We start from the raw sequence: 11,219 nt of genomic DNA, 5'->3' as shown, positions 1-11,219 counted from the left end.
TGTATTGACGTTAATTGCTTTGCACCAATGGATAGAAGAAGTTATTGTGATGTAGTTAGTGACTTGAGATCACGCTTTGTTAAGAGTGTATAAGCTGGAGAACATGCAGAATAAAACAAACAAACCTTTTTCTTCTTGGACCCTTGATCACGTGTGTATGCCACGTCCGGCCTAACGGTGACGCTTGCCCCATCTCTGGGTCAAGAAACAAATCTTGTCTGACTGGTAACTTTTCAACAAGCTGAGAAAGAAATTAGTAGCTGGACATGCAGATTTCTGAAGAGAGGAAAGAAAAGTGTTGACAAGAATAAACCTAAGTTTTAAATGCCTGAAGCACTCAAAAATAACATGTTTTGGGATAGTGTACCATATGTTAGACAGAGTTAAAACAAACCACAACTCATTAGTATCTGGACTTCATTGCCCACTCTGCTTAGAGATGTTGCTTGAAGGCACTTGGTGTCAAGGATCCAGTTCCTGTAGATCACTGTCGACGTAGATCAAAATCCTCCCAACAAATCAGTGTCAAAACCAGCAAGAGTGAGACTTTTGTCCTTGGCAGTAGCTTCCAGGTGCTCCTGGAAGTCACCAGGCCTTGACACAAAGATGTGTATTCAACGGAGGGAGAGAAGCATCATGCTTAGCTCTAAATGTGACCTTTGCTAGCAGATCCTACTAGCAGGCAATAAATTACATTTGTTCTGCACTTAGCCAGAGCCAAGATGGGAATCAAAGTCTAGATCACAGGAGAAGATCACACGAGCCTCAGCTTTTCCAGAAGAGGAAAAATACAAAGGATAGTAAATTTGCGTTGGGTTTACAGGCTATTTTTGCAGATCGATAGACAAGGGATGAAGCTTAAAAGATGAGAGCAAAGGAAAATCAACAGATATGCTGAAAGTGAGTGAAGAGTAAGGGGACCTCAAATTAACTGAAAAGCTGCACAGAAAGCTTCTCTACTTTGTGCACTTGCCTCAAGTTTTCAATGGCAAAATCTAGGAGTACTTCAAACTTATTTTTATTAATTCTAGAAGAAAGACAATCAAAACGGTGTACTTCTGCTTACAGTATCAAGTAAAGCACAGGAAGCCATTAGAGTAAGAAAACTTGTGTTCAGACGGCTGAGGCAGCCTTAGGGGTAGGAGGAATGGGGAGGCGTGGAAATCAGGCCTGTGGGCAACATTCAAGGAGCATCCAGTCCCTGAGCAGTCCTTCACAGTGGGTATGCCAGCAGATGGAGGCGAAATGGAGCCACAGCTGGGTGGGAAAAGGGCCGGGGTGGGGAGCCGTGCTCAGCAGGGGCTCCTGCATCAAATTGCTCAATGACAGGTGTGCTATGCTGTGTGCATGTTTCCAACACCTGGCAACAGCAGGCTGGCCCAGAGGTGGGAAAAGGCCAAGGAGGCAGCAGAGTGGGAATGGGGCTCTGCAGGAGGCCCTGGTGGTTGCACACCCCTGTAGGGGATGAGGCTGGCCCAGAGGGTCCCTGGGGGTCTGGGGTGAAAAGCGGGGAAAAGAGAAGCAGGGAGGAAATGCCAGATGCTGCCGCTGTGAGAATGCCATTCCATCCCACAGGTGACATAGTGAGAGGAGGGTGGCAACAAAATGGTGATTGCTGCTGATCAGCCTGACATCTGCTCAAGACAAGAGGCCCAGAAAGGACTGCACATCTGCCTCCTAGTGCTGTCCTGAATGGCAGCTCATTACCTGGTGTTCATTACCTGTAGGTCTCTCAGCTTCCCACAGGCATGCCACACTTCAGGTAAGCAAAGCTGCTTACCTCACTATGTTCTTTGGGCCTCTGAAAGGGACTGTCCACTTAGCTACAGCCTGGCAAGGAAGGGAGTCTTACAACACTCTGGATATTTTCGACTTTTATTGACACTCGGGCTGAAACAAAGTATCCCCTCGCTGCTTCTTCATCTTCATCATTCTGTCCTGCAGGTGGCCTGCTCAGGCTGACAGCTTGGAGCGCCTGCAGGCTCCAGTTCTGCTGCAGCCCAGCTTTTCCTCTCACTGCTTAATTCTTATTATGACAATTCTTTCATTTCTACTTCAAAGCTTCCCTAAATTAACAACACTCTATCCTAAGCTAAACAATCCTCTACTATCCAAGCTGTCTACGTTCTATAGTTCTTAAAAGTTGATCCCTATAGTTCCTAATTTTTTTCAATTTTCATCTTTTGCAGAAAGAAAAACAACAGAGCTTTAAATTGAACCTAACAACATATCTAACCTAACCTAACCTAACCTCATCTAATCCAACCTAATGCTAACCTAACCCAACCTAACCTAACAGCTAACCTAACAGCTAACCTAACAGCTAAACTGAGCAAATATCTACACTATCATGTTTCCTAGCTACGGCACAGCTCCTCTTCAACCTCGGGGGATGGCTGAAGCTCTGCCTAAAGATGACACATCCCCTTTTCCCTCCTCTTGGCTGGCGGGGCATCAGGGCCTCCTCAGGCGCAGGTGTCTCCTCTCCAGTCTTCCTGCACTTGCTTGGCTGAGATGATCAGAGCAGCCAGGCTGGAGGCAGGATCGCCTGAGGTCACGAAGGGATGCTGCCCAGAGGAAAAAGAACAAAGAAAGGAACTCTTACTTTCCAGGATCACTTGAGCCTGCGGGCTCAAGCAGGATTCCCTGGCTACCAGCAAGACACACAAAGAGCACTGAGGGCAGCATGTCCCCCTGCGCCTTCCTGTCCTGGCAGCTTTCTGTGCCACGTGGCCCACACTCCTCCTCCTCCTCATCCCTTCATGCAGGTGTCCTCAGCTGCCAGGGCTTTTTGCCCCTTTGCTTTTTCTTACCTGTAGGAGCTCCTGGGCAGACCAGCGCCTGTCCTCATCTGCCTGCAGGCAGCAGCGGAGGAAGTCGCGCAGGAGAGCCGAGTGGTGCCTGGGGTTCTGCAGTTTTGGGGGCCCGTTCCTTTCTAGCAGTTCAAAAACCTACAGCACATGGATGCAAGAGGACACTCCACCTGCTCCTTTGCTAGCCACACACAGCTCTCTCCACACAGAGCCCTCTTGCTAAGCTGCACCTTACCCGGAGACGGGCTTCCCGCTGGTAAGGAGCTTCCCCTTCCACCATTTCCAGCCCCATGATCCCCAGGGACCAGATGTCCACTTTGGGGCCGTAGGCTTCTCCTCTCACCACCTCCGGTGCCATCCAGCTGGGAGTGCCGACGCTGGAGCTGCGCTTGCTGTGCTCAGGGCTGAGCTGAGCACAGAGGCCAAAGTCACCTGAGGACAAAAACAAAGCCTGTCAAAGCCAGCTACCACTGGCAAAGCAGCCAAAACCATTGCCCTGACCAGGCCATGCTGAATCTAACTGAAAAAGCAGCTGAGCTCTCCTTCCACGTGCCTGGAGCCAGGCAAATAAGGCATCGGCCGCTTCAAAAACACCCTGACGATTCACGCACTGGCCAAGCCGCGCTTCTGCCCCACTGGCCGTCACCAAAATGCAAGCACACGGCATATGCTGGACATGCTGCAGCCCAGCAGGGATACCCACCCAACTTGACGGATCCGTCCGTGCCCACCAGGACGTTGCAACTTTTGATGTCTCTGTGGATGACTTGGCGGGAATGAAGGAAATGCAGTCCTTGCAGGCACTGAGAGAGAAAAAGGAGGGAGGGAAAGTTAACCTGCAGGATCTGATTTCATCCCACCCGCAAGGAAAGAGCTCAAGGGGATTGGCGGCTTTCGCAGGGAATTGTGAGCGAGGGCAAAACATCACGCTGCTGTCACCATGAAGAGCTTGCTGCTTCAACACTCTTGGAAGTTTTTTCTAGATTTCCAAGCAAAGGCATCTGGGCTCCCAAAACTTCCACCGGCCTTGGGTAGGAAGCGCGCCACCTTTGGCTGGGAGGCGGCACGGCAAAGAATTTTGGGGAAGCCTAGTGGCAGCAGAAGAGGAAGCTGCTGGTGACAGCAGCACCTTCGAGCTGTTCCACAATGCATCGCCATGCAGGCTGCAATGGTAGCCTTTGAAGCTGAGGACAGCTCTTTGCCCTTAGCTTGAAATTCTGCCACCCGCATGCTGCCTTCCAGTGGCAAGCAATGTAGGACAGACAGACAGGCTCCAGGCAAACATTCCCAGGCAAAGCTGAGAAGAGGAAGAAAGAGAAATTGAGCCAGTGAGCGAGCACCAAGGCCAGAGGACAGACAGGATGGAAGAGTGCAAGAACAGAGCCTGAGGAGTGCGAGGGCACCGGCAGGCAGTACACTTCCCATGCTCTTTCTTCTCCTGTGTGGCGTGACAGCAGCAGCAGCAGCAGCAGCAGCAAAAGAAAGGTGAGAGCAAGAAATCTCGGCTCTCCTTAAGCTCCAGCTGACAAGCAGCATCCGGGCAGTCTTGGGCAAGCACAAGCGGGATCCCTCACCTCCCGACAGACAGCGCCTATCTGTCCTTCCTCCAGGTACACTGCCCTCAGCACATCAAACAAGGTGCCGCCGTCCATGAACTCCATGGCCAGCCAGAGCTCCGCATCCACCAGGTAGCTGAAAGAAGAAAACCACGGCATGGAGCAACAGAATGGGCATAGCCTCAGTCACCCCAGGGCCTGAGACAGGTTTTTGCAGCTGCTCTCCAAGCTACGGGTGCCACAAGAGACTGTTGAACACCAGCTCCACCTCCTCCCACGCTCTGGAGACATGCAGAGAAATCATCCCCAGCTCTGTTCTCTGCCAGCGACCAAAGGGCATCGTCTCTTTGCGCTTGCACCAGCTAAAGCTACATTGACACCAGAATATGCCAACCTGTCTAAGTAGGTAACGATATTGGGACTCCTGTTGTCCCTCATGGCCAGGATTTCATTGGCAGCCAGCTCCTCGGACATCTCCTCCTCGAGTGACATGATCTTGATTGCCACCTGCAATGACATTGGCCACCGGTACCTTGAGAAGACGCACCCCGCTCGAGATCACAAGGAGCACGGAGCGAGTGCTGGTGCAGCACGCTGGGCCAAAGTGCCTTGTCACTAGACAGCAGAGCTTAGCAGAAGCACCAAAAGCCATCCCAAATGCATTCTGCCCCCTGAGCCTAGACTGTATTTCAGAGGAACAGCCCCTGCTGCAGACATGGAGCTGCCACCCAAACCTCCAAGCACAGCTCACAGCAGCGGGCAAAGCGCTCCAGAGCTGCAAAATGGCGTGGGGCTCTTGGCACTTTACCTGTTGTCCGCTGCTGGTGTCAAGGGCTTTATAAACAGCTCCAAACCCTCTAGAAAGACAAAAGCAGCAGAAAGAGACCTTTATCCCTCTGGCAGTGAAAGCAAGCCCAGGCAGCAGATCTCCCCAGGCTGCCTGGACGCCTTCCTTAGAAAAAATGCCTGGCTGCAGCATCTCTTCGGCCAACAGCATGTTAGCCCGTGAGCCCTCTGCCATGCGGGGCAGGCTGTCCAAGGGAACACTAAGGTGCAGCATGAAGACCAAGGGCCGCTGGAAATCTCCAAGGCGCACACCCTGCCAGGTCATTTCAGAACCTAAGGGGAACTCTCTCCTTGTGCGGGTGTGCATGCATGTGTGTGTCAAAAAAGGGAGAACAATTTGAGTCAGAAGACTGTCCTTGACAATCTGACCTTTCTTGGATGGCAAGGTGCTCTTTCAGGCCACAAAGCTGCAGGGCCAGGGCTTCTCCCAGCTCCTGCTCCTCACTGCTGCAAGCAAGACACTGCCAGCATCAACTTGTCTTTGATGAGGCCTTTGCATTGCTCTGACCGAGCAGTCCAGGCAGGCGACACGAGGTCAAGCCGGAGCCTGACCATGATTGGAGCTTGCCTGACTTCACGCTTGATATTGCACCAGCCAAAGACCTGGCCCACACTTTTGTAAAATGAGCTGACGTCACGCTTACCCTCGCCCGAGTTCCTCAAATGCCGTGTATTTGCCCGTTGGCCGGCCCGGACTCACGATGCTCCCTGAAAGACAAAAGCAGTGCAGGGCGCTCACTCGCACACAGAGACGCCGCTGCCCAGAGCATCCCAAAGGCAGCCCCACTGCCCGCAGCTCTGGGCCCTTTGCGGTCCCGCGGCTTCCAGCTGCTGAGACCAGCAAGTGGGAGGGCCATCTTCTCCACCTTTCATCAGGTGGCCTTTCCAAGAAGGCCTTGATTTCTTTCAAGAGCAGCATCTCACGCGATAAGCCAAAATGATGAGCCCTTAAGAAGGGGGCCCTAAGAGGTAAGCAAGGGCCTTTGCTGCCTCCACAGTCACACCCACCATCACTGGCAGGTCCACTGCCAGGGGCACAAAGTGTCTGCGCCGGAGGAGGAGTAAGAACCAGAGCCAGAAAACACCTGGGGCCAGACAGCTCCCTGGGCAATAGTCACTTGCTACGTGCCAGCCTTCTGCTCAAGCAGAAACAATCTCTGCTTTTGTCTTTGGCCCAGAAGGCAGCCCAGGCAGGGCCAAGCCAGGCCCAGCCGCCCTCACAGGCAGCAGGGACTCCCTGAGCGCTGCCGCGCTTCCTCAGAGCAGTACAACACCTTCTGCAGAGAGGCCTAAGTGCCTCTGAGACTGAGGGCCAGCATCTGGCGCAGCCTACACCCAGACACTCGCACAAGACCCTGCTCTGGCAGACAAGAAATGCACCAGACGGACGTACTCAGTGTCTTCAGGCCCTGCTCCTCCCTCATCTCGGGCTGCTGGGCTGCGCTGCTGCAGGAAGTGCCGGCAGCGGGGCTTGAGCTGGCTGCTGCAGGCCATGCTGGTCCGGCGGCACCAGGTTGAATGGCAGAGCCTGTCTTGCGCTGGGACAAGAAAGGATTGCCCGTCAGAAGGGTGGCTGGCACTCATGCCCCCCCCTAAGCGCACAGCAAAAGCAAGGCCTTGGGAAGGTGCTGCCAGCCACGGCCAGGCCTCTCCAGCTGGAGCAGTTCCCATGTCCCCTTCTCAAAGGCACCTTCGGGAGAAGCCCAAAGGCTACTTGGATCCAGCCCCTCCCGACCACCTCCATGCTCCACGTGTTCAGCTTTTCTGCAAGACACTGGCAACAAGGTATCGATGGGGCTGCCAAATCCACAAAGAGATCAGAGCAGGGCCCCAGAGCCTCGCTGCTTTCCTCCTCCTGTCTTTTCCTGGGCCGGAATGAAATCAGCCCGGAGTTGGCAGGCAACAGTCTGCTCAGAAGCCCGCAGCGTGTCCCTTCTCTGATCTGTTTCACGGATTTCCCTTCTCTATGGCAGCCTTTAGAGAGCGGCCCTTGGGAGCCGCCTTCCAGCCCTGCCCAGACCCACCCGCCCTTTTACAATGCAGGGCTGCCGAGGATTCTCCTCTCCAAACTCTGCTCTGACCGGCTGGAAGTGAAGCACAGCCTGAAGCTAATTAGTCCACGGAGACAGCAGGTCCCTTCCAGGGGCCAGTGTCTGCCAGGTACCCTGCAAGGCTGTCAACTGCGTATTTGGGCCGCGCTGTCCGCTGACCACAGGCAGCCTGCACTGACAACGGGCACAAGGGGCTGACTCCTGCACTGAGAGTCACTCAATGCTGCCTCCTGTCTGATCCCAAGAGACACTCTGGCGCCCTCTCAGCATCCCAGCTTCAATGTCAAACTTCAGAACCCATTGGCCAGGGCTCCCCAGCTTGCCTGAAGCCGCACTACGTCACAGCAGGCACACGGCTGCCAGCATCTTCAGCCACGAGCAACAAGGGCTGCTCCAAAACGGGTAGCCTGGCCGTGCGCCAAAGGCAGTGCCAAGCTCAGCTGTCACTTACTGGCTCTGCAAGTTCAGGCTGTGAAGGGACAGCGGCTGAAGGCTTCATCTTCCTTTGCTCCTCTTCATCCTCTTCCTCAATGACAGAGGCAGCCAGAGGAGCTGCTGACCCTGCTGTTGTGCCCTGCAGGCAGACAGAAGTGAGAGAGATGGGCAAAAGCCAGTGCCTTAGGAGCTGCTTTCTATTGAGCTGGGAAAGCACCCAGAAGAAGGGCAAATCATAGACTTTGATACAAGTGGGCCTCTGAGTCACGCAAAGCCGAGGAAGCTGGCTGAACGAGCTGCTACTCCATCTTGCTGTGCATTTGAGCTTCCCTGCTGCCTAGAAGCAGCAAGATGCCTTGGAGCTGTCCCTTTTGCCTTTCATCTCTTGAAAGGCTTTTCACTGGAAAATCAGCAAACAGCCAGTGCTCCCTTTGCTACTGCTGATGCCACCGGGCAGCTGGCCTTTCCTTCAGCCTCCCACGCCGGCACTCCACACTCGGCTGCAACAGGCCAAGCTGGCAGAATTGCTGCACAATTCTCACACGCCAGCAACGTCTCAGCTTCCTTTGCCACTCACCAAAGGACAGGCTTGTCTCCATCCGCGTGTCAGGTGACCTGCAGCCAGCAAGGCAAAAGGAAGCAGAGGCCCTTAGAAAAGTGCCTGTGCTGGCCACTCCCACAGCACAAGGCAGTCCCAACACAGAGCATTTCCCTTTCCCAACATGCCTCCAGGAGCAACAGCTCTTTCCCACAGCAAGCAAGAGAACAAGAAGGACGCTAGAGGAGCCTCTGGCTACATTTGGGCCTCTTTTGCCAAGAGAGAAATAGGAAGACGGTGCTGGAAATGCCCGCTGCTCTTCAAAACTTTGAGCTTCTCTTGTGCCTAACAGCTCAAGCTACATTTCCCGCTTCCCTTTCCTGCATTTTCCATATACATTCTTTTAAATTGCACGCCCTAATTCCCATCCCTTGGCTGAAGATGATAGCCCAGCAAAGCTTCCACAAAGGGTCCCTTCCCTGTGGCAGCTCCCTGCTGAAGCAGCCCAGGAACAGCTGCTGGGCTCAGCAGCAAACCCTCCCTGCACTGGAGTTTGTGCTGCATGGCCAAGGCAATCGCAGTCTTGGCACAGCATCAAAGGCTCAAGTCATGCAGCCAAGGCCTCTAAGGGGTAGAATATGGAGCAAAAGGTGCTTTCCTTCACTCCTGGAGAGAACCACTGAGTTGGTAGAAATACTTCTGAGGATCTGCCCTCAGAGTCTGCAATTTGCAGCTTGTCTTGCTTGAAGCAGCAAGCTGAGGAAATGACAGACTCCGCTGCCGCGCACTCTCCCGGGGAGGGAAGGCAACCGCTGCAGGTTGCATGGCAAATAGTCTGCACGCGCTACCCAGTACAGATGCCCCCTTTGTAGCTGATGCTGCTGGCAGGACATTGACCAAAGCGGTGGCACCTTCACGGCCATTCTGTTCCCAAAGAAACTGGGCCACTGCTGCGGCATAAAGAGCAGAGCCAAGCAAAAGTCGGGCAATGCCAGCCCCAGGAGAAACCTTTACTTACGAGTCAGCTGGGTCAGGTAGTAGCCAGAATAGACAACAGAAAAGATGGTGCAAACGGCGGCACAGACTTGCCCAATCATTTTGGCAGTGCTGTGCGCGTTTGCACGCTGAGTGCCAGCCAAGGGAAAGCCAAGACTCCTCTCGGGGTGCAGGCCGTCTGCTGAGAGCTCCTTGAGCACAAGGATCCTCCTGCAGGGAGCCAGCGGAAGAGCTGCTCTGGACGACCAGGCCTGGCGCGCACCGGGACAACGCTGTGCTGACAGCACTGTGACGTGGCACCTCTGGCTTGACCTCACAATGGCAGCTGCTCTGTGGCTTTCTTGTGCCCAGCAAGACAACCTTGTGTACAGCTGATGCAAAAGAAAAGCCTGGGAAATTCTCCTCACTCACAAAGGCAGTGCTCAAGGCATGCCAGGGGAACTCAGAAAATGCGCCAATCCAAGCGGCATCCAAGCAATGCAAGCAAACATGACTCTTGGTCCCAAAAGCTTTGACTGAAAGCAAGTCTGCTTCTTCTAGGTGGCATCCTAGCTGGTTTGGAAAAGCCTAACTTCTTCAGTGACATTTAGATGGCAAACGAAGCAAAGATAATAAATTTCCAGGACTATTGTAGGCTGCAGTTGCTCCTTGAGCACGCGGGTGCATGCTGACCTATGGAGGGGCTTGACAGCTGGCCTGCAAGCAAAGCCGAGTTCATGGAAGAAATAGCAGTTGATGGTTTTTGAGTGTATCCATAGCAAGGAAGAAGACAAGGCCGTCAGCATGGAAACCCATTAGAAGAGATTCAGGAAAAGTTGCGTATGCTAGACTAGGTGCTGAAGTAGATGTGCATACGTGCCTTATAAATTTCTGTAAAACTTTTGCCAGTTGTATTGACGTTAATTGCTTTGCACCAATGGATAGAAGAAGTTATTGTGATGTAGTTAGTGACTTGAGATCACGCTTTGTTAAGAGTGTATAAGCTGGAGAACATGCAGAATAAAACAAACAAACCTTTTTCTTCTTGGACCCTTGATCACGTGTGTATGCCACGTCCGGCCTAACGGTGACGCTTGCCCCATCTCTGGGTCAAGAAACAAGTCTTGTCTGACTGGTAACTTTTCAACAAGCTGAGAAAGAAATTAGTAGCTGGACATGCAGATTTCTGAAGAGAGGAAAGAAAAGTGTTGACAAGAATAAACCTAAGTTTTAAATGCCTGAAGCACTCAAAAATAACATGTTTTGGGATAGTGTACCATATGTTAGACAGAGTTAAAACAAACCACAACTCATTAGTATCTGGACTTCATTGCCCACTCTGCTTAGAGATGTTGCTTGAAGGCACTTGGTGTCAAGGATCCAGTTCCTGTAGATCACTGTCGACGTAGATCAAAATCCTCCCAACAAATCAGTGTCAAAACCAGCAAGAGTGAGACTTTTGTCCTTGGCAGTAGCTTCCAGGTGCTCCTGGAAGTCACCAGGCCTTGACACAAAGATGTGTATTCAACGGAGGGAGAGAAGCATCATGCTTAGCTCTAAATGTGACCTTTGCTAGCAGATCCTACTAGCAGGCAATAAATTACATTTGTTCTGCACTTAGCCAGAGCCAAGATGGGAATCAAAGTCTAGATCACAGGAGAAGATCACACGAGCCTCAGCTTTTCCAGAAGAGGAAAAATACAAAGGATAGTAAATTTGCGTTGGGTTTACAGGCTATTTTTGCAGATCGATAGACAAGGGATGAAGCTTAAAAGATGAGAGCAAAGGAAAATCAACAGATATGCTGAAAGTGAGTGAAGAGTAAGGGGACCTCAAATTAACTGAAAAGCTGCACAGAAAGCTTCTCTACTTTGTGCACTTGCCTCAAGTTTTCAATGGCAAAATCTAGGAGTACTTCAAACTTATTTTTATTAATTCTAGAAGAAAGACAATCAAAACGGTGTACTTCTGCTTACAGTATCAAGTAAAGCACAGGAAGCCATTA

At 52.2% G+C, this 11,219-nt stretch overlaps 1 protein-coding gene across 1 annotated transcript; it reads right to left on the bottom strand.

The window, feature by feature from the left end:
- Positions 1 to 2,465: 2,465 nt before the first annotated feature.
- On the bottom strand, positions 2,466 to 9,336 carry LOC132086720 (serine/threonine-protein kinase PAK 3-like). Its single transcript, XM_059492588.1, has 13 exons — positions 9,258 to 9,336; positions 8,279 to 8,316; positions 7,714 to 7,840; positions 7,643 to 7,654; positions 6,609 to 6,743; positions 5,860 to 5,923; positions 5,178 to 5,226; positions 4,764 to 4,876; positions 4,388 to 4,505; positions 3,517 to 3,616; positions 3,049 to 3,245; positions 2,814 to 2,951; positions 2,466 to 2,567 (listed from the first exon to the last, which is right to left on the bottom strand). Exons 1-13 carry the CDS (start codon positions 9,334 to 9,336, stop codon positions 2,466 to 2,468), a joined length of 1,272 nt encoding a protein of 423 aa, XP_059348571.1.
- Between the last annotated feature and the right edge of the window lie 1,883 nt (positions 9,337 to 11,219).

The sequence above is a fragment of the Ammospiza nelsoni genome, chromosome Z (genome assembly GCF_027579445.1).
Source record: "Ammospiza nelsoni isolate bAmmNel1 chromosome Z, bAmmNel1.pri, whole genome shotgun sequence".
NCBI lineage: Eukaryota > Metazoa > Chordata > Aves > Passeriformes > Passerellidae > Ammospiza > Ammospiza nelsoni.
The sequence above is the reverse complement of the archived record's forward strand: the minus strand, read 5'-3'. Positions and strand labels throughout refer to the sequence as shown.

What these genes read in the sequence shown, in the direction of transcription:
- LOC132086720 (XM_059492588.1), bottom strand. Translation starts at nt 9,336, where the DNA reads ATGATTGGGCAAGTCTGTGCCGCCGTTTGCACCATCTTTTCTGTTGTC. An exon ending in TTTGAGGAACTCGGGCGAGG is followed by an intron (nt 5,227 to 5,859) that starts GTAAGCGTGACG and finishes TTGTCTTTCTAG; the next exon opens with AGGGTTTGGAGCTGTTTATA. An exon ending in ACACCAGCAGCGGACAACAG is followed by an intron (nt 4,877 to 5,177) that starts GTAAAGTGCCAA and finishes ATGTCATTGCAG; the next exon opens with GTGGCAATCAAGATCATGTC.